Source organism: Cannabis sativa, unplaced genomic scaffold, assembly GCF_029168945.1.
Source record: "Cannabis sativa cultivar Pink pepper isolate KNU-18-1 unplaced genomic scaffold, ASM2916894v1 Contig1, whole genome shotgun sequence".
In the NCBI taxonomy this organism is placed as follows: Eukaryota; Viridiplantae; Streptophyta; class Magnoliopsida; order Rosales; family Cannabaceae; genus Cannabis; species Cannabis sativa.
The window spans coordinates 1,588,456-1,611,221 of record NW_026870037.1 but is presented as its reverse complement, the minus strand read 5'-3'; the positions used below and the strand labels follow the sequence as shown (position 1 = coordinate 1,611,221).

Below are 22,766 nucleotides of genomic sequence, written 5' to 3'. Positions count from 1 at the left end.
CTTCTATTTTCCCCACTCCATCCCCGTGTCTGGTAGCAGGTTGGCTTCCTCCCTCTCTTGAGTGAGTTAAGCTAAACTGTGATGTTAAAGTGGGGATGGGAAGCATGTGCATTGCAGTTGTGGCTAGAAACCACCATGGAGTGGTGTGTGGGGGTGCATACAGCTAGATTAGAGTTCTCTGATGCTCTTTGTGATGAAGCGGCAAACTGCTGCTTGGCGCTGGAAGTTGCTAAAGAGAAAAGCTTGAAGTATATTATTATAGAGAGTGATTTTAAAATAGTTATCAATTCGCTCAGCGATTTGGAGTTCCATTGTAATTTTTATTTTGTTAGCAGAACTTGCAATTTTATGGCCCATAATATCGCTAAGTGAGCTTTTACAAACAATCAGTATGGTCATTTTTGTGTTTCTTCTATTCTGAACAATATCTTTTATAATAACCGCGAAATCTAATCATCATGCACGTTTTATTTTATTTTAAAAAAAAAGAGTTTAAATTAATATTTTATAATAAATTATGAAGTAGACCAACTGTGATACAACATATTACACCCAGAAACCAGCTAAAAAAAAGTACTAAAATCATTAAAACCGTATAACATTTTTGAGTACTTTTTTGTCGTAATTTTCCCATTTTAAAGTATAACTCTGTCTTGTGTCAAAGGAAAAAAAGTATACCTTTAGCTTATTAGCAAAAACAAAAGTACACTTTTGGCTTTATTCAAAGAAAGATACACAAGAGAAAGAGTTTAAAATGTGAAATTTTTGGTGGCTTTGATCATTATGGAGGTCAAAAATGTTTTGGAGTCCTTGTACAACTGTGATTTGGTGCTTTTTACGTTGAGAAATCTACAACGTAAATATCGAAATAGGTGTAAAATCCAAGAGGAGAAACTACTGTCGTTTCAGTGAAGGAAGCAAACATTCATACATCCGTCCAATGCGCGATGTCACGGCGAGCTTATACCCAGTTTGGAGACCAGGCTTTCCCAAGTCAAGAATGTCTTCCTTTAAGCTGTTTGAAATAATACCGCTCATTAGTTCTGCTGTCCAACTCATATTTTTATCCTTCTTTCTTATAATCTAAAAATATGTAAATAAAACAGATTGAAACTAACCATTGCCATTCACCGCTCGCTTTTGCATGTCGCTCCACAGCACGGTATAAGCGATCCAGACTATACAACATCAAACCAAGCATGCATTGTGCATCACTTTCCTGTAATAGCATGACCCATCATGTTTATGCCCTTTCGTTTACACAGTTTCTTAAAATATATAAAACAAAGCTATGCAATTATATTAGATGTTTAAATGAATTGCAATAGGAACACTAAAATTTGGAGCCAAGGCAATCTATCTTCAGTTATTACCCTAGAAAAAAAAATCATAAATTTCACACAATTTCACGACAATCAAAGCAAAAAAAGAGAAAAAAGAGCATCAAAATGTCAAGTAGTATAGCCACCATGAAACAAAGTTAACTTAAACTAAGACAGACCAAGTAATTCCAGCAAGAACCATAAAATCCAAATCAACACAATAATTACACTACATCTGATAAAAATAAATATATAAAGTTTTGCATTATCTATTCTTTGCTGCCCCCTTTTTTAAGGAATTTTTTTTTTAATAATAAATAAATAATTTGGCAAGAAAATGATCGAATCGTTCAGGCTGAGATCACTTTTGCTCATATGAAGAAGCATTTGCATTTGTTAATAGGGGTGAAAAAGATCAAATAAGCAGAGTATTAATATTTGAAAGAAAAGATTAAAAAAAAATGTAAAATTTCGGAATGAAAGTTCAATTTTAGCTTCTCACCAGTCCTTGGTCAAGGAAAGATTGATACATCATAATCCTTTTCTCAACCTCAACAACAAGTAACCTTCTCTGGATGCGAGAAACTCTTCCTCTTCCTTCTGCTCTAGTATCCTGAACAGAAATCAATTACAAGTCTATATAATTGGTCACCAGAAACAATTATAAAATGAAAAAGTTCACATTAAGTTCATTTCAGCTTCCCATTTTCCATATGGTAATTTTCTAAAGTTCACATTTAGGATCCTGGTTACATAGTTAGATCAAAAGCTTGTAAGGATGACTTCAAGAGATTAGTAGTACAGCTTGAAAAAAGCATTCGAGACTAGAATGACAGCAGTAGATAGCGGAGAATATTTGGTGTGATAATAAGGCTTATATATCCTTATCTTATAATTTGGTTCATCACAATTGTCAATACATGTTAAATTTTGATTGTCATTTCATAAAGGAGAATATTTTGTTAAGTGATTCTTAAAGTCTCCTACATTCATACTACTCAACAGGTCGCTGACATTTTTACACAGGTATTGCATATGCCTTAGTTTGAAAGATTGCAAGAGAAGCTTGGATTGTATAGTATATATCATCCAACTTGAGGGGAGTGTTGAATTATTCAAATGAATAAATTAGTCAGGTATAGTTAGAAAATAGGAGTTAGTTGGTTTATTCTCTCAATGTAATCTTATGTGATGTGTACTTTTAAGATTATGCCTAATAAAAGTAAATATTATTTTCAGTATATGTTTTCTTCCTGAAACTAAAATCAATCAGCGAGCTCAGTCTGCAGAAGAGGCAAAGACATGGGGTCAAGCCGAATCAAGGTTGTCTACTCCTCTTCGGACATAGCGATTTGGTATGCTTTTAACTGTCCAATTTATTCCACACTCTGAAATGGATGCTAGCTGCAAGTGTCAAGAGCAATTGGATAAGTTTTGCATAGTCTGCTACCTGTGTATACCATGCACGCACTAACATCAGCAGAAGAAGAGAAAGAAAGAATGCGGGTAATGCAGCTAATATAGCAAAGTTAATCTCATTTGCCCTGAGAATCTGGTTGAGTTCAAGCATCGCCCTGCATATAACATTCCGTTAAGCAACTAAAAGAAGTGAAAAACTGAGAAATTGAATTCTTTTATTATCTACCAAAGCAAAGTTTGTGAAACTCACGTCTCAATGTCCAGTTTTAACTTCTGAACCTGTAATGCAAAAACAATAATATAAAACAATGTAATACAAATGCACCATACACCACGGTGACCACATATTGAAATCATAATTACCTGGATGAGCAGAGCACGGGCCAGCTCTCCATTAAGGAGGTTCTGAATGGGATGCATAAGTTCCGTTTCATACCTATATACAGAAAGCCACAAAACCTTTCGAGTCAAACTTCTAAAATTCACTAAGTTGTATCATAGCAATATTTTACGTAACTGGCACATGTAAACAACTCATCACTAGCATACAATGCCAGAACATCATTTAAGTTACAAACTGAGACCTACCTGGCCATAACTATTTCCAGCATTTCCTGATCTGATGCATTCTCTGGTAACTTATTACCTTTTATCTGCTCACTAAAAGCTAATAACATCCTGCAAATAAACAGAGGAATATTTTAAATGGAGATAAACACCCACCAATCATGCTACTTTTTACCAAAACGGAATAAGAGACAAATAAGAAGCCCAAATGTAACAAAATTACGGATGGAAGATCAATGTTCTTCTGTGAATTCTCTACAAAAGCTAGGGACACATTAGCTTGTCTGAAAACAAAATGCAACAAATACAACAAATGTAAGAATATCAACTGGTCCCCTTCTCAAGGGTGTAATTCTTTAGGCAACAAGGATAAAAGGTGGTCACTCATCAATTTAAATATAGAAAGAAAAGCCACAATTCTTGACAACGTATTGAGGTGGGAATCAAAGGGTGGAAGTGCACAAGATTTTTATATGTTTGGTAGAGACACACATAGTTGATGCTAGAAGCCTGGAAAAGGTATAATGGCAGGATCCAGAAAAGGAATAAGATACATTATTCAATTAATTAGGGAACGAATTAGCAAAGTAAACCTGTCAAAAGTTTTTAAATTAATATAGGGCTGAAGAAGCATTGAACTCAAGCTTGGTAAAAACCTAATGTCATCAGGAGACAAAAGGTGATCATTTTGGTACATTGGAGTAAAAAATATCACAATTTTGTCCATGAATTCAGCCTACATAGTTGAAACATGTGCTTTTAAATGTGTAAAACCATCAGACATCAGTGAAGCTCCCTATATTTTCTAAGGGAAATCCTTCCACCTTTTCCTTCAGGCATAGAATTACGTACCGAAAACACTACACAAATTTGTTAACCAGAAAATAAATATAGAGAACACCAAACTGGGCAAGTTCCCTTACTTATTCTTACTTTTTCTCATTCAAACCAACATAAAATGCTCAATTAATTTGGCACTAACTATACAAAGGTGAACTCCAAAAAATATTAAAGTAGAATATAGAAATAACCTGTGTAGCGAACTAGAAGTCAAATGTACTTCTTCAAGATCCATCATTCCTTTGTGCCTCTTTCTAAACGTCTCAAAAAGCTCATCTCTAATAGACAGAAGCTGAGGAGAAAATGAGTTAATTGATTCATGTTTTATACATATACATATACATATGAAAATAAAATATAGATTTGCTTAAATTAGGTACTGAAATTAATTAACACGAGATGGCACTTGCTATAGAAAGGAAAAAACCATAGTCAGCATAGTCTCTAGGACCGATATCATCATTCCTTTCATTATTAAATTAAAATAATAGGAGTAACTTTTGACAATTGGTTATTGATTATATGTTTATAAATTGGGTAGTTCAAGCAGTGATGCTTGTGGTTTGCACTTTTCTGAGTACTACATAGCAAGCGATTGCTATAATTTCTTGATCCTTAAATATTGTAGGGTTTTTAGACAAGGACTCCAATTTAAACGTTTAAGAGATAACAATAATAAAATTATATGTTTATATGTCCTGGTGACCCTACTCATGATAAAGATTTGAATTAAAACAGCATCTTATGCAAGGAATCGAGATATTGAAACATTTGCATAAGCACATTGTGGTTTGAAAGTTTTAAAAGAAAAAAATTGGAAGAGTGCCAAACTGTTAGACCTTGTTTGGACCTTGGATTTTACCAATACAATTTTTATGAGAGAAAATAGTAGGGAAAAATTAATGAAAAATGTATTAACTTTTTTTTCTTTTAATATTTTCATTTTTTGAACATATTTATAATTGTTCTTTTTTGATAAATTTCAATCAAACTCATAGCATTGATCCAATTACCAAAACTCTATCATGGGGTTTATTTATAATTGTTCTAAGTATTAAATTATACTAGATTTTGTTCAAAAAAATAAAAATAAAAATTATACTAGACTTAAGTTTTAATTTTTCTAGAAAAAGAATTCTTAATTTATTGATTCAATATTAACATGTTTGGATCAATTTATCAATATTTTGTTAACATCTATTTAAGCTTTAACACCAAATATCATTAGTTGATTGAGAAAACTAGCATTGGGGAAGCAATATATTAGCCAACTAGCATCAAGTAACTAAACAAAAGATAAAGGTGCAGAAAACAAGAAATACATACCGGTTGCTCCACGTGGTCATTAAAAAAGCTGACTGTAGAATCCTTTGCTTCACGTATCCAATTGTTTATGTCAGAACTTCCCATTAGACTACTATGTTTTAGGAGCCACATAGAACAAACAGAGAGGCCAACTGCACCACATGCATAATGAATCCAGTATCGAGTTACTTTTCTTGGTTTCTTATGTTTTTGGACCTGATTAAAATACAAAAGTGTCAACGATAAGGCTTCTAACAATACAGTCTTTAGGTTGAAAGTTCATTGCCTACAATAAAACAAACCATCCAAATCCAAGCGATGGTAGCCATGAAAAGTGCGTACACAAATTAGCAACCAGATTCCAGATATATAAATTTATATATTTCTATTTTATTAAAGAAAACACACACAAATACACACTCAGTTTCAATTTTTTTTTAAACATCCAGGATACAGTTGCAGTAAATAACAATCCGGCCACCATCACACTAATACATTAACATACATCCAACTACGTTATGTTGCTATCTTATTTCAGCATGATAAATTGGCATGACAGACACCTAATACACATGATTTAAAATTACCAATAGATGATTTTTATAAGGTACCGATTTTTAAGTTGATACACGAATCAAATCCACAAGCTCTTACAGTGAAAGATATGTAAGACTCCAACTTGTGTAGATTTTGATAAACCAAGTCAATAGCATTCTTGATTTCAAAATCTGTCCATAGTGGTCCTTCTTGATTTACTTCTGCTAGCTTCTCAAACAGTGGTGGAAATGAGTAGGTTTCATCAATCAATGAATCAATCTGCATAATCATAGCATGAAAACAAAACTATAAATGTGAAATGGAACCAATTCCTGATAAATTTGATTAGAGAAAGGTGAACTTTCTACCACAAAGACCATAGTGATAAACCAAGACCTTATCTTCTTATAGTTACCTGGTGCTTTGTATGTATCTGGCTAATTGATGCTTCTAACTTGGAAAATAAAGCATTAATTTTAACCAATAATGATACCAAGGCCTTGTCTGGATCATTTATGAGCTGCTCCCCCAACTGGTCAGCTTCAACATAAAACTACAGAAAAGCAACAATGAATGATATCATTTTCAAAAAAATTATTAGAGCTTGTAGAAGAATTATGCAACCATGGAGCTGAATAGCAACAAATTTTGGATTCCACATAAAAGATCATGCCTATATTTGTGTACAGGTGCATTTGTGTCTGTGCCAATGCACGTACACTTGAAAATGGAGATTATGAACCAGCCAACTATGTTCCAGTGGATGAAAAGAAAACTATGTATGAATTGAGTGGTGTATGACAAGGCAATGCCTCAATTTGTTAATCGCTGAAGCTAAGGAGGGAGAAAGCAGGCTCTGTTCTTTGGAAAACTGCAGTGATAGAAACTTTCTGGACTATTTGGTTGGAGAGAAATAGCAGAACCTTTGAGGGAAATAGTTTTACAGGTAAAACTTTATGGGGAAAGATTAAATACTGCACTGGGTCGTTTTAGGGGCCTACAGTGTTAAAGACTTGAAAAAATGTAATAGTATCTGACCTATGTAGAGACTAGAGACTGGGATAGTCTGCCGTAAATCCCAACCATGTTGCCTTTGTTTCTGTGGTTTTCCAACCACTTTCCTATCCTTGTACTTTCTGGTTTTTATAAAGTTTTGTTAAAATATACATAAAAAAATACAAAAGGTCACTCAAATCACACTTATAGGATAGAACCTAATTAGGGCATTCTTCGGATGATACTAAATGCTCTAGATCTATGTATTCATACGCACAGCTAAATGTGTAAGACATACCAGTAACAAAGTTTCTCTCATACACACATCTGAACATTATATCAAAACATTCTTCCTACAAAAATTTCAAAGAGAATTGTGAAATTCAGAAATGAAAGCATGTCAACCCCCCACCAGCATTCGTACTTATACAATTCAATCAAGAATAAGGTTAACCAAACCAGCTAACCTGAGCCAGAAATGTCGCAAGACAACATTGTAAGCTACTTAAGACAGCTATCCTATCAGATATATGAGCAGATGCAGAATGACTTATATGCTGCATGGAAGAACCTTCAGTAACAGATTCACGTATCAATCGGATCGTTCCATCACATAAAGCCCGCGGCCCTCGCTCAAACAACATAAAATATGCCTTTCGAGCATTTGTTTCCTGAAATTAGACATTATACACAATCGATGAATATATTATCAAAATGCACTTTACACAAATCAAGAAAAAATATATGTATAAAAAATGAAATTAGACATACTTTTCCAAACGCTTCTTTTCTTATATATGAAAGAAAATTTGCAGTAAAGCTGATTAACTAACCTCAGCCCTAGATTGCCAAAACTGCAAGTTCTTCTGAATGCTATGCAAATTTGAATATATCTGTTCCAAAATATCCTCCAAAACAATGATAACACTAGATGCTTCTGTTTTCACCCTGTATGTTAAAGCATTATAGAATCAACAAAGTAATAGAGAATAAGATAAAAGAGGAAAGACCACCACGTTCTTACAATATATTGGAACAATTGATTCAATGCTTAAACAATCGTAAATATGTCTCATTAACTAACGATCTTCACAAAATAAATCAACACAAAAAAAAAAAAAACATTAAGAAAGAAAAACTAAATGAATATTTAGGACAACATTCATATTAGTATACATAGCCAATGAATGAACGTGTACTTAACTTCAGGTTACTCACGGACACTCAGAAAACAAAAGTGTACATTTTCTTTGTAAAATCAAGTTCATACTTCATATCACTCTAATAAAGCTCATAAAGTCAATGCCTTCGTTAACAAACTTGCGCAGGTTAACCCTCCCCTCCCCTCTTGTAATCAGTAATGAATTAACTCTTGATTTCGCATTTTATTTCTATAGTCTGTATGATTTCATATAATGACATATCACAACCACATTATTATAAGATTATGGCATTTGAGTTTTGATTGTACAAAACTGGAATAAAATGGAACCAAGAGAGCAAATGAAACAAATTTTCCCATATCCCAGAGTTTTTGGTTCAAACTTGTAATGACACAATGAATCAACATTACTAAGTTTTGTCACTTAGAATCCATTTGTGGTATGCTTAAGCGACAATCAATATATTAAATTCATTTAGTTCTGGTAAGAATCTGATACAACTACAATAATCTAACATTCTTAACAACCTCATTGACTAATTTTCTCCCCAACCAAACAAAGAGAGAAGCAGAGATTTATAAGGCAAAGTGGGAGAGTAAGAAGAAAAGTGAGCATACAGAGTCGAATCGAAAGCTTTGGTAGGAAATGGAAGAGGAAGACGCGGGCGACGTCTCCTCGATCGGGCGCGAGAAGCTTGGCGGTAAAGGTTGGTAACTTTCCCGAGAAAATTGGAAGCGGGGGAGGTAAGGAAAGTGAGAGCTCGACTACGGACGTAATTAGAGTAAAATGAAAATAGGGTTTTGAAATCGGCGGAGTGATTTTCGGCGGCGGTGGGAGATGGAGGTGAGAGGTCTTCCATTTTCAAACCTTTCAGGTAAAGGTGTCAAATATGAAATGCGCACGCGCCCTCCCGTTCTTGCTTCGTTGATTTTCTTTGTATAAATAGGATTTGTTCTCTTACGAGAACTGAACTAGTAAAATGGAGTGGTTATGTAAAAGAATAAACACAAATTTTGGTCTATTGTTCTTTTTTTTTTTTTTTTTAAATAAAAAGTAATGAGCAAAATGATTGATAATTAAATGTCATGCAGCCTAAATGATTATACATTTTAAAAAATAAATTAATGAGTAAAAATTTAGATAAAGAAGTTGGTTACTAATTTATGTGTAGCCATATTAATCGACCAATGTATATAAATTAGGGATATCTTGTAAAATTAGATAACGTACTTGTTACATTCTGTAACAATGATAATGTCTCCTCACAAAAGCAGATACAATTACAAAGGGATCAAAATCAACCTCTTTAACAAATTTTAAGAGAATAACCTATCCAACATCACTTATGTTTCTAGACAAAATGCTTGAAATACTGAAAATCTTCATCTTTCACTCATAAGTTGACAATTAATATTTGTCTCATGACAGCATAGGAAATTTTTCATTTGGCGACTGGTTTCAACAACAGTTCCAACGATGGAACAGTGGAGATAGGCAAATGGGTGCCATGCTTTGTTGGGCTATTTGGCAAGACATGAATAATAAAGTTTGGAATGGCAAGTCTGGGTCAGTTAAAAATGTTATGGCTTTAGCAAGAACTAATCTTGAACAGTGGTTATTTGCTCAAGAAAAAAACTTTTCACCCTCTTCTTTCTCGGTTGGGATTGGAGAAGGGGATAAGCAATGGTGTGCCCCTCATGTTGATTATTACAAGATTAATGTTGATGCTGCAACTTTTAGTGACAAGCACAGATTCGACTTTGGTTGGGTTCTTCGAGATGCTAAAGGCTATGTCATTCAAGCTAGATCGGGTTCAAGGCATGGGTGTGTGGATCCGGGTTTCGCCGAGGCTCTTGGATTGAAGGAGGTTCTTAGTTGGATAAAGACTTCAAACTTCTCTAATGTTATGGGGGAGACGGACAGCCTTGTCACGGTCCAAGCTCTTCGGAGTTCAGTGATTATGGCCTCTCCGTTTGGAAATTGTATTGAGGAGTACAAATATCTTCTTTCTAGTTTAAACAATGTTAATTTTTGCTTTGTTAAACGATCTGCCAACCGTGTTGCTCATGCTTTTGCTCAAGACTCATGGTTATATGCTGATCGTAGTTATTCGGGTAGTTCTATCCCGAGTAACATTCTTGATGTAATCATGCATGAAATGGTTTAATAAAATTCATCTTCTATTCAAAAAAAATATATTTGTTCCACTTCTTCTAAATGTTCCAATTAAAAATAAGATATTTCAAACTGCATAAAATACAAAGATAATTAGCACCTAATAAAAATTACTAAAAATTATTTCTAATGAGACCTAAAGTACAAAAAAAAAATTATCTACTAAAATGTTCTTCTCTAACAAAGTAAGCATATAGTTTGAAGTCGCCAAAACTCAGAACGTTCTATTTCAATAACTCTATAACTTTAATAACTCAATAACTTTATTACTCTAATAACATATAATTAAAATAATCTAATAACCAAAAATACGGATGAGCATAAAATCTAGAAAACCGAAAAAATCGTTCAAATCGATTGGTAGAACACCTCTAGAATCGAAACCGGCAAAACCAAAAATTGAAAAAAGCGCTAACAGTTAAAACCGCCATTGAACGGTCATTTTTTTTTGGATAATAAACCAACCGAAAAAACTGAAACCGACCGTTATACATATATATTAATTTATTAAGTTTTTTTTTTTTTGCTTTATGTATTGTAGTTACTAATAATATATTGGTATTTTATTAATATTAAAGTTAAAAGAATAAGACAATTAGGTTTTGAACAATTAATTTGTATGTTTGAGGCCTTAGAGAAGCAGCTGGCCTACAAGGTGGGGAGGGAGGCCTGCGCCCTTCGCTATCGAGCTTCTAGACCAGGTGGCCATGAGCGCCTCAGAATTGCATGTGGAGACCTGGGCTTCCTGCAGTAGAGTGGATTCTTTTCGCGTTGGCCCACTCTGTCAAGCAGCACGCAGTTGGGGTAAGGCCTCGAGACACTTTATTCCACTTTTCTCTTATTATTATTATTATTATTATTATTATTATTATTATTATTATTATTATTATTATTATTATTATTATTCTGCTTCTTGTTCCGATACTTTGGCCTATCTAACTTGGCCTATTCTGATAGGTGGCCTTACTGGCGAAGAGGGTCGCAAAGGAAGTTGGCACGTTAGTAGCTGAACTGGAGCAAGTCGAGGCGGACAACCACGACCTGCGTGCTGCCCATGACTACTTTAAACTTTTAGGCATTCTTCCTATCTTGATCCTTGTCAGCCTAAAGTTTTAGCTTGCGATGCAAACAGATGGGCTAAACTTATAAAAAATCCCCAAAGATGTGCAAGAAGGAATTCGAGCATATTTTTTTTCTTTCAAGAATTTTGACCGAATACACATCTTATCTCTAGATTTGTGCTTAAGTTTAGCCCCTGAGGAAAGAATTCAAGTACCTTTCTCTCGAGAAGATTTAGTTAAAAACGCTTCCTGTTTTTGGTTGCATGTGTACACTTAAGCTAATCAACTTTAGCAAATGGACGTAAGACACTGTTAGAGTTGTCAACAATCGGGTAGACCGTACCCCCCAAATGAGCTGGGAATTTTGGTCTCAAATTCTCGGTTATTTTCTTAGAGTCTAACTTGTGTCCTTTTCCAGTCCTTGTGGAAGAGGTTTGAGCGTAGTTCTGCTTTATTCCAGGAAATGTACTATTTTTTTGGGCCACGTCTTTCTTCTTTGTGACCACTTGGAGGGAAATTCTTGAAAGTGTGTAGCAGTTATCTCCCAGCTTTCACAAAAAAAGAGTCGTGGGGTTAGTAAGCGGAAACTCAGCTGTATTGTTGTCCCCAAATGATCCCTTTGCGACGTGAATCTCGTAGAGGAAATCATAGGCTTCTTGCGACACAAGGGGCTTTTGGTTTCCCAAAGGGAAAGTCGAACTTATGTCCTTGCGCTGACAATTTTCTTCATGCTGAGATCCGCTTCGAGAGTCATGCTACAATTTGTATTAGCAAACTTTCGTCTTTCGCTTAGGAAAGGCTAAAAGTGCACGAGAAATTTGGACTTTGACTTTGCTTGCAAGAGCCGAAGGAAAAATATCTCAGGGTGAGCGAGAGCTATGATGACTTTTTAAGAAGCAAGCATCGACTTCCGCGAAGAAATGCTGAAGTTGCATAAAAATTCAAGCTTAGAATTTGCTTGAAAAGATCAAAGGAAGAAAGCATCACGGGGGTAAGACAGACTTCAAGCAGTCCTTCCATTCCGAGAAGGAGGGTTGAAGACGTGCCATACTCTTAGTAATCTTTCTTGCACGAAAAATATCGTGCATGCGAGAGACATGTTGAATTTTTATGAGGCAAGCTTCGACTTCCGCAGAAGAAGGCTGAAGTTTCATAAAAATTCAAGTTTAGACTTCGCTTAAAAAGATCAAAGGAAGAAATCATCACGGAGAGTAAGACAGACTTCAAGTAGTCCTTCCATTCCGGGAAGGAGGGTTGAAGACGTGTCATACCCCCAATGATCTTTCTTGCACGAAAAACATCGTGCATGCAAGAGCCATGTTGAATTTTTATGAGGCAAGCTTCGGCTTCCGCGAAGGAAGACTGAAGTTGCATAAAAATTCAAGCTTAGATAGGGTCACAGGGAGTAAAGAAGACTTCAAGAAGTCCTTCCATGCTGGGAAGGAGGGTTGAAGATGTGCCATACCCCCAGTGATCTTTCCTGCATGAAAAACATCGTGCATGCGAGAGTCATGTTGAACTTTTATGAGGCAAGATTTGGCTTCCGCAAAGGAAGACTAAAGTTGCATAAAAATTCAAGCTTAGACTTTGCTTGAAAAGATTAAAGGGAGAAAAATCACGAGAAGTAAGCAGATTTCAAGCAGTCCTTCCATGCCGGGAAGGAAGGTTGAAGACGTGCCATACCTCCAGTGATCTTTCCTGCATAAAAAACATCGTGCATGTGAGAGTCATGTTGAATTTTTATGAGGTAAGCTTTGGCTTCCGCGGAGGAAGGCTGAAGTTGCATAAAATTTTAAGCTTAGACTTTGCTTGAAAAGATGAAAGGAAGAAAGCATCATGGAGAGTAAGACAGACTTCAAGCAGTCCTTCCATTCCAGGAAGGAGGGTTGAAGACGTGCCATACCCCAGTGATCTTTCTTGCACAAAAAAAATAGCGTGTATGCAAGAGTCCTGTTAAATTTTTATGACGCAAGTTTTGGCTTCCGCAAAGGAAGGATGAAGTTGCATAAAAATTCAAGCTTAGACTTCGCTTGAAAAGATCAAAGGGAGAAAGGATCACGGGGAGTAAAGTAGACTTCAAGTAGTCCTTCCATGCCGGGAAGGAGGGTTGAAGACGTGCCATACCCACAGTGATCTTTCCTGCACGAAAAACATCGTGCATGCGAGAGACATGTTGAATTTTTATGAGGCAAGCTTTGGCTTCCGCAGAGGAAGGCTGAAGTTGCATAAAAATTCAAGCTTAGGCTTCGCTTGAAAAGATCAAAGGAAAAAAGCATCATGGAGAGTAAGACAGACTTCAAGCAGTCCTTCCATTCCGAGGAGGAGAGTTGAAGACGTGCCATACCCCCAGTGATCTTTCTTGCACGAAAAACACAGTGTGCATGCAAGAGTCCTATTGAATTTTCACGTGGCAAGCTCCGACTTCCGCGAAGGAAGGCTGAAGTTGCATAAAAATTCAAGCTTAGACTTCACTTGAAAAGATCAAAGGGTGAAAGAGTTAGTGAGAGTAAAGCATACTTCAAGCAGTCCTTCCCTTCCGAGAAGGAGGGTTGAAGACGTGCAACACACCCAATGATCTTTCACGCGCAAAAAGCAATGCGCATGCATCTCTCGAGCTCTGGGAAGCTTTAGGGGTTGCATGCATGTGCCCAAGGATCTCCTGGGCAGTCTGTTTCCTTCGGTGAAGTGCATGGCCTCTAATGGTTTTTGGGTAAAAAACTCGGACTCCCAATAGGATAAGCAGTGGACCAACAGGAGCTTCCTAACTGGTTTATAATGTCTCGAGTTGCTTTCACTGATGTAATTTCGGGGTTGTAGTCACGTCAAGAAACAGAAGCCTTCTGAGTGAACTATGCTAAAAATGGCTTGCCTCAACCAATAGTACCATAACCAGGCCTGACTGGTGGCCCAGCAGACGTCGACGGTATTGATGGTCTCCTCTTAGCCGCCGCTATTACATGATCAATTTCTGAACAACTTTACCACCTAGTGCAAAGGCAGGGGAAGTAGTTGTTAGACAACAGATCCAGCCCTCGCACCAGCACCGGTGCCGAAGTCTCGAGCTAGATAGAGTCGTTGCATCTAACGACCCCTCATGAGTTATTCGTCATAACTACATCGGGTCATAGCTTCTTCATCTGGCCCCAACACCCCTTGTACCTCGTCGTATTTGTGTGGTTACGTCTTGGTGAATTACAAGAGATACAGGTCTAAAGATACTGGTGGCCAGTCACCCTTACAGGGAGTTGGCTGGCCAGATCTGAGCTTCTAAGGGAAGATATAGGTGCAGCAGGCGTTCTAAGACCGCATGCGTTCATACTTTGTATTCTTCTTTTGCAGATGAAGGCATCAGGTCTTACTCTGGGCAACGCCTTTGGTCTGCACATTTTTGGCCTTCGACCGGAACTCAGTAAGAGATCATGAGGTCTTCCTTCTTTATTCGCATGAGTTCTCTTTCTGACGGGCTTGTGTCGGTAACTGCCGTGCATATTTCTTTCTTCAACTCTCAATAAAAGCACCAAAATGTTTACTGAGTTTTTTGACAACTAAATATTTTTAGATCTTAAGAAAGTAACAATGAAATAAATAGTGAAATAACAAACAAGAGATTTTTACGTGGTTCAGGCGTTAACTATCCTTAGTCCACGAGTCCTTTTATTAGGCTCTTTGGTCGATCACTGTTTATACAAATAAAGATACAATGGACTAAGACTCCTTCCCGTCGTGTTCCTCCTGAAGAAGAGGAAGCTTAGTAAGAATATTTTGGAGTTAATAAAAGGGTTACAAACATGTGTTTTCTTGGGATGATGGAGAATGGGTCTTCCATCTGAAAAAGAAGGTCCTCCCGCCGTTGTCCTTTTTTTGGGATATTTATAGGCCAGCTTCATGTATACGCTGCTTTAGATGGATCTTCGTTGGGGCAAGATCTGTCCGTTGGATTAGCAGGTGGTATTTTTCCCATATGGCATTTAAGGGTGTCAAATCGTACTGATTAAATAGGCTGGGCCTTGGATGCGTGTCACTTCAGGGCTTTTCTTATTTGAATTTCCCTTATCCCTAGCCATTGGATTGTTTGGGCATGTACACGAGGACATGTATGCTTTGCACGATGGTGTGTCATGACAATCTCTGACATCGTACATGAAAAAGTCTAGTCACTAGGTTCGTAGCCTAACATGCGTGGATAAAGCCCGCGCAACCCGAAGGCGTATCTGGGATTGAGGCAGTCTCAAAATGTCTTGGCCTTTCTAGGAAAATCCCTACTCTTCACGATAGTGCATGGTGTTGGTTCCTGGAAGTGAGGGAGACTTTGTTTCACGGGTACCTTCCATGTAGCTAGTTAGGGAACTCCTCTTCATGGAACCCCTTCGTGCGAAATTGATGCATTTACCTTCCCAGAGCATCAATTGAGAAAGTTGATCCGGCTAATGACTCCTTAGCCTTTTTTGATTGAAGTCCACGTGTCATGTTTACGAAAATGCAGATAACAGTAGTAAATATATTTTAAAAATTTTTATTAGCTAATTTATTACATTTGGCCATTTTCTTAATTTTTTTTTTTAAAAATAGACATTTATTAATTTAGTTTCTAAATTTAGGGCCATTTTACATCTCAACCCTTATATTTTGGATGATGTAAATATTTTTATCATCCTTAAATGATGCTACCATTAAAAATGCTCTTAATTGACAGGAAAAATAAAAACATATGTCATTTATTTATTGGAGGGATGTTAGACTATGAAAATGCTATAGAGGCTTATTAGTAATTTGTAAAGAGTGTGAAAGCCTATAAATATGTAATTGTGTAGCTATTGTTGGATATGGAAATAAAAAAAAAATAGAACTTTAGTTCAATTAGCGCTCCCACTCAATTATACTATCATGTTCCTAAGATGTAAGTGTTCAGCCGACCAGACTTTAACGAACAACTCCAAGAACATAAATAATACAATTAAGAACGAACCTAACCATCTCAGGATTAAGATCTATAGACTTAAGATCAACCAGTGATATTGACTTAGAAAGATATAACGGTAAGTTTATGATATCTTGTCCAAGTTTAATATCGATCCAATCCAATGTATGCTCCATACATCCGATATTGGTAAACTTTGCCAAGGTCCTAAAAATGACATAACACTTATCCAAGGTGTAAGTGTACTTTATCGTTGATTATCATGTCAGTCTAAATCTAGTGTCCTGACAAATCATGGAAATTAAACTTTTGAACATATAATCATAATTATATCCCACTGTGCTGACAACACTATAATCATGAACAAATATATATATATATGTTATGAACTTAATAGAATTTATACATTAAACATAATCATGAAATAAATTATGTGAACCATGAAACATAAAACGATTTTTGATCTTTATTAATTAGTAAATCTGCTTATATTGAAATAAGTTTTATTTAGGGCACAAAACCCAACAAGTAGTCACTGTTGAAGGGTAGCATGGTCTTGCAGAATAGCAAAAGACCATCGGAGAAAAGGACGTTGACTTGGTCTTCATAATCACTGGTTTGCAGAAGAAATATATATACATCCTTTTTGTTTAATTTTTGCAAATATTTCAGAGTGTGAATGAAGCTTCAATTCGCTGAGATTCCATGGAGGTCACGACTCCAAAGATAATGGTTGTTGTTTTCAAAAAAAAAAAAAAAAAACTAGAAGAAGACAAAGGAAAAGTAGAAGGGCGGTGCATCATCACTGACATGGAAACTCTCTTTGCCCTATGAATTTTGGCCTGGGCTTGAAGCTAAATTTTTAAAATAAATAAATGTTGGCCTGGAATTAGTTTTATATTTCGAATGTTTTCTTGTGATTTTATTTTTTTTTATTTTTTTTTATTTTTATCACCTTAAGGACAATGTAATTTTGAAGGGTGGAAAAGTGTTAGAGCATCTACAATGGAGAGCTATAAATATACTGTATTGCTATTTTTTAGAACATTTTGCTAACAGTTAACTCCAATGGTGATATAAAATGTGTGTCAAATTTGGCCCAAGCTAAAAATTGTGCCAAATTTGGCACAAAAGATAGCATTAGCCAAATTTTAGCCTACAATAAATACTACTTTTTTTAATTACCTCTTTGCCACTTATTAATACTATTCATTGGTTTTGAATAAGATATATTTATAAAATATTAAAATAATATAAATAAAATTAATTATTTTGTATATTTTTTTTAACGTAGTGATTAAAATCACTCATGAATTTACGATGCAGACATCCGCAAACAGTGCAGGAACCTCCTTGAACTTGGATAGCCCATCGTCTAACCGAAGGACATGTTTTGTCAAATCATGAACTACTAAAGATAGCGAGCAATATGGGACAAAACTGCCCCCAAAAATTTAGACAATAAATTTATAGATTCCCCAAACATCACACCCAAAGAGCTAGAGCTTTAACTGTTGGGTTTTGTGCCCTAAATAAAACCCATTTCAATATAATCAGATTTACTTATTAATAAAGATCAAAAATAATATTTTATGTTGCATGGTTCACATGATTTATTTCATGATTATATACATATAATGTATGAATTCTATTTAAGTCCAGAACATATGAATTTGTTAATTATTACAGTGTTATCAGCACAGTGAAATATAATCTTAATTATATGTTCGAAAGTTTATTCCCTTATTTGTCAGTTCACTGGATTTAGACTGACATGATAATCAGCGATAGGTATTCTTACACCTTGGATAAGTGTTATGTCCTCTCCAGGGCATTGGCAAAGTTTACCAGCATCGGATGTATGGAGTATACATCGGAAGGGACATATATTGAACTTTGATTAGATATATTAAAATTTACCATAATATCTATTCAATTCAATATCACCCGTTGATCCTAGATCAAATGATCTTAATCCTGATATGTTTAGGTTCGATCTCAAGAGTATTATACATGTTCTTTGATTTGTTAGTTAAGCCTACTTTTGGGTCAGAGTGATACGTACATTTTGGGAACATGATAGTATAATTGAGTGGGAGCGCTAACATAAATATGGAATCTATAACTTCTATAGAAAATTAGAAGTGAAACGATGATATCCTTCGAGCTTGGCTAAATAGAGATAAATGGTGGAGATCTCATTTCACTTCGCTGAAATATCATTTATACGGAGCTAAGTGTTTTAAGGATAAAATACATTGAAGGTGTAACGGTAACTTAGTGCCTATTCAATGTAGATCATCTATTAGAGGAGCATTGATTAAATTAGGATTATAACAATGGATAACTAATGACGTATCTATATCGTGGAACATGTAGAGCGTTCTATATACTGAGAGTGCAATTCTAAGTTCTATGCGTGGATTTAATGAAGAATTAATAAGTCAGTAAATTTAAGATATAAATTCTTGATCTGCTTATTGGAAGCTCGGATATATAAACCCATGGTCCCCATACTAGTTGAGGTCATACTGCTTGTAAGACTCAGTTAATTGATTTTGATTAATCAATTATAATTCTAAAGTTAGACTATGTCTAGTTTATGAATTTTCACTAAGCAAGGGCGAAATTGTAAAGAAAAGAGATTCTAGGTTTATTTATTAATTAAGAGACTTTATATGTCTAATTAATAAATATATTAAATGATAATATTATTTAATAATTAATTTTTAGTTATTAAATAATTAGAATTGGCATTTAAATGGTTAAATTGGAAAATTGGGGTTTTTGAGAAATTGGGATGGAAAAATGACAAAATGGCAAAATTGCAAAGTGGGCCCAATCCACAATCCATGGCCGGCCACACTTAGTGTATTTTAGCATTTATTTTTTCATTATTTTAATGCCAAATAATTCTAACCTAAACCTAAGTGGTTACCTATAAATAGATAGTGATGGCTCTCATTCACACTTAACCTTGTGAACTTTGACAGATGCAATTTGAGCCTCTTTCTATTCTCTATAGCCGAAACCTCTTCTCTTCTTTTCTTCTCTAAATTTCAAAATCCTTGAGTAAATGAGTGAGTGCCCACACACATCAAGTGGTATCTCAATCATAGTGTGTAAGACTGTGGAAAATCAACCAAGAAGAAGGAGAATCAACATCAAAGGAAGGAGAGAAAGAGATCCAGGTTCAGATCTTGGTGATGCTCTGCTACAAAAAGGAATCAAGGGCTAGAGATCTGAACGGAATGAGTCATTATATTCCGCTGCACTCAATGTAAGGTTTCCTAAACTTTATATGTGTTTATTTCATTATTTTACAATTCATATTAGGATGTTAATGGAACATACTTGTTAGTAAATCTAGATCCTGGTAAAATATATCCAAAAACTAGTATCAGAGCCAGGTTAATGATTTATTTCATGAAATATGAATTAAAACGACGTTTTGCATTGATTTGGATGGTTTCATGTGGTTTATGTGCTTATTTGATGATAGTTTAGAAATCGCAATATATGTTACTGAAATATTTTTTATTTCGATCTGGAATTATTTTTTCTGGAAAGTAGACAAAAAATTAATAAATTTAGGCTTTTATAGAACCTAATTTGGATTTTTTATGAATTAGTTATGATTTTTTGAAGTTGAACGAAAATATGAGGTTTTGAGTGTCACACACGCGCTGTAATGACCGCTCTAGTTTATGAATTAGTAAAGGCAATTAGCACTAATTTTTATTATTTTATTATTATTTGTGAATTAAATTTTAATGTGGACCCCAATATTTAGAAATAAATATTAGAGTTATAATTTCTCAATTTCGGAGATTTTATTAAACTCTAGGGGTATTATCTAGCTTATATGTGTAATATGTTATTTTTGTAATTTTTATTCGGCGACAACGGAAAATGCGATGGATGGCTAGATTAATCACATGGGTAATTTTAGAACCCTATTTTATAGTGGGGAATATTTTAGAGAAAATAAATTACCGGGATTGAGCGGGGTTATGGATTTTGACCATTTTACCCCTAGCTTTAGAAATACCCTAGTTTTAAGTCTAGGGGCATTTTAGTCTTTTGGTTAAGGTTAGTGTGGTGGCTGCCCATATAGTTGACACCTAGCATCTAATTTGGAAGAGTTAAGTAATTAACTCATTTTTCATTTGGAAAATAAGGAAAAAATCAAAGAAAATCAAGAGAAGCTCTCTCTTCTCTCTTTCTCTCTTCGAAGGCAGCAAGGGGCAAGGAATTTTGGGAGCTTAAGTTGTGTTTTCAGCTAAGGATTCAAGAGGAATCAAAGCAAGGTAAACCCTAGAATCATTGTGTATGTGAATTTTCAAGTTTATGATAGTTTGAATTAATGAATTTGTGATATGGTGGCTGTTAGGTTTAGGTAAGTTTAAGGTTCGAATTTTAGGGTTTAGATGAGTTGATTCTAAGTCCTAGCTACTGGTTTTAATGGCTGTAGATAGTTTTTATGCAAATTTAGGTTTAAAGTTCAAGCTTTGTTCATTAATGGCAACTTGGGTTGTGATGGTTTGTTCTGTGAATTACTGCCTGGAAATCATTGTGTATGCTTTGTATAGGTATACTGGAGAGTTTGGTAAAGATTGGGCTTGATTTGAATCAAGGGGGATAAATTTTTGGGTTTCGCAGATGAGCCGGAATTAGGTTCGGGTGGTCTATACCAACCGGTCGGCCAGGTTGGTGACCCAGAACCGGGATACCGGTTGGATCCGGTCTGCCTGTTGGGGGTTTTTCCAGAACCCTAGTTTTAGCCAATTTTGGGTTATATAGGGTATTGCCATGAGGTTTATTGATAGGGAAACTTTTAGTTTCGAGTTTTAAGTCCCGAAAAGTGATTTGGCGAGTCACTCATCTGTGTTACCGTTATTGTGATTAGGGCATCCATCTAGCACGTGAATTCCGTTCAGGTCGGCCAAAGACACTTGAATTCGGAAAACAAAAAAGGACCGTGTATAATGTATGATGTGATTATCTGAATGTGTGTATATGTGTTTATATATGCATGCTTGAGTTATGTTAAACACTACCAACACTTGTATAATTAAGTTATAGAGTGTATTGGTACAGTGATTGTTGTTGATTTGAGTACGATACGGTGATACCAACACAAGCATAGGAAAATGCTAAGGTGTGTGGTACATTACTCAGTGTTACTCACTGATCGAGGTAAACCCTACCAACACTCGTACAGCTAGGTACGTTGTGTATGTGGTATAGTGGTCGTACCCTGGTATTGAACGTTCATGCTCATCTGTTAAGCTCTGTAAATAGGTGTATGGGCGCCTATTTACAGGTCGGAAATTATATGGTATGTTATATGCATTTCTTACTGAGTCTGTCGACTCACAGTTTCTGCTTCCATGTGTAGGTAAAGGAAAGGCGAAAGCTGAACAGGAGTGAACCTGAGCTCGGGTGAGATTGTACATGTCAAGCAGCGCGACCTGGAGTGTTCGGTCTCGGGACATCTGGGTATTGTATTTTGAAAGTCGCTGTGCGACCCAGAACTTGTATATTTTGAATGTAAAGTTTAAACAGTAAATTTTCAAAAGTTTGAAATCGGGATCCCGGGATTTGTAAATATTATATTATTTTATAAAGTTTAATGTTTAAAGCAAAAATTTTAATTTGACACGTTTTTCGAGAAATTACTTTGATTAGCAAAGTTTGCACAATAATTGAAAAAGCACTGTAGCGTGCCTTAGCATTAGGGCGTTACAATTTTGGTATCAGAGCCGCCAGGTTTGTCTACCGAAGCTTGCTATGACATGTACAATCTTCATCAGAGAAAGCTCGGTTCACGGTTCAGTAAGCCCGTACTTGTTTAGTATTTTAAATAAGTGTGATGTAAAAGCATGTTAGGAAGCATATTAGATTTAAATTAAATATATTTCTTTAAAAAGAAAAGAAAGTGCGTTGCCTTTTTGCTATTAAGAGCGGTGTTAATTTTGATCGCCGGCTAACCTGCCTACCTTATGGATTCGCAGGCTAAGTCCTATTAAATGGACGCCCCGCGAAATACAAGAAGCCAGGGTGGCATGGTTGAGGCCGGAGGCGGTCAGGGGAATCCTCAAAATCCCCGTGGTCGCGGCCGTGGCCGTGGTAGAGCTCAGGGTGGTCGCCCTGTAAATCCACCTCAAGCTCCTCCTGATTGGGAGCAAAGATTTGCTGAAATGCAAGAGAGAATTCGTCAGCAAGATGAAGAGATTCAGAGGCTGAGGCAGCAGGGTCCTCCTGCCGTGCCTCCTCAAGAAGTTCAGGCCGTTGCAGTTCCGGCGGTGCCGGCGGGAACAACCTGTTGTTGGCAACCGTATGGAACCGTTGTACGAAAGATTTCGAAAACAGGCACCTCCAGTGTTTCTGGGAGGCCCTGATGTGATGAAGGCCGAGCAATGGCTTTCGATGATTGAGCGTATTCTCAACTTTATGGGAG

At 35.8% G+C, this 22,766-nt stretch overlaps 2 protein-coding genes across 2 annotated transcripts; one reads left to right on the top strand and one right to left on the bottom strand.

Annotated features, from left to right (window-relative positions):
* Window positions 1-647: 647 nt before the first annotated feature.
* Window positions 648-9,112, bottom strand: LOC133032918 (protein DGS1, mitochondrial-like). Its single transcript, XM_061107388.1, has 14 exons — window positions 8,767-9,112; window positions 7,820-7,934; window positions 7,454-7,657; window positions 6,406-6,543; window positions 6,108-6,269; window positions 5,475-5,669; window positions 4,340-4,440; window positions 3,330-3,419; window positions 3,105-3,177; window positions 2,992-3,020; window positions 2,773-2,896; window positions 1,825-1,935; window positions 1,119-1,219; window positions 648-1,015 (listed from the first exon to the last, which is right to left on the bottom strand). The coding sequence occupies exons 1-14, from the start codon at window positions 9,006-9,008 to the stop codon at window positions 895-897; spliced, it is 1,806 nt and encodes a 601-aa protein (XP_060963371.1). The 5' UTR covers window positions 9,009-9,112; the 3' UTR covers window positions 648-894.
* A 535-nt stretch (window positions 9,113-9,647) lies between these two features.
* LOC133032976 (uncharacterized) lies at window positions 9,648-10,316 on the top strand. Its single transcript, XM_061107466.1, has one exon. It carries the CDS (start codon window positions 9,648-9,650, stop codon window positions 10,314-10,316), a length of 669 nt encoding a protein of 222 aa, XP_060963449.1.
* The last annotated feature ends 12,450 nt before the right edge of the window (window positions 10,317-22,766 follow it).

Excerpts from the sequence above, each read along its gene's own strand:
- LOC133032918 (XM_061107388.1), bottom strand. The coding sequence starts at position 9,008 with ATGGAAGACCTCTCACCTCCATCTCCCACCGCCGCCGAAAATCACTCC. Across the intron at positions 7,935-8,766 it reads AAAGCTTTCGATTCGACTCT|GGTGAAAACAGAAGCATCTA; the intron begins GTATGCTCACTT and ends TTTAACATACAG. Across the intron at positions 3,420-4,339 it reads ACTTCTAGTTCGCTACACAG|GATGTTATTAGCTTTTAGTG; the intron begins GTTATTTCTATA and ends GTTTATTTGCAG.
- LOC133032976 (XM_061107466.1), top strand. The coding sequence starts at position 9,648 with ATGGGTGCCATGCTTTGTTGGGCTATTTGGCAAGACATGAATAATAAA.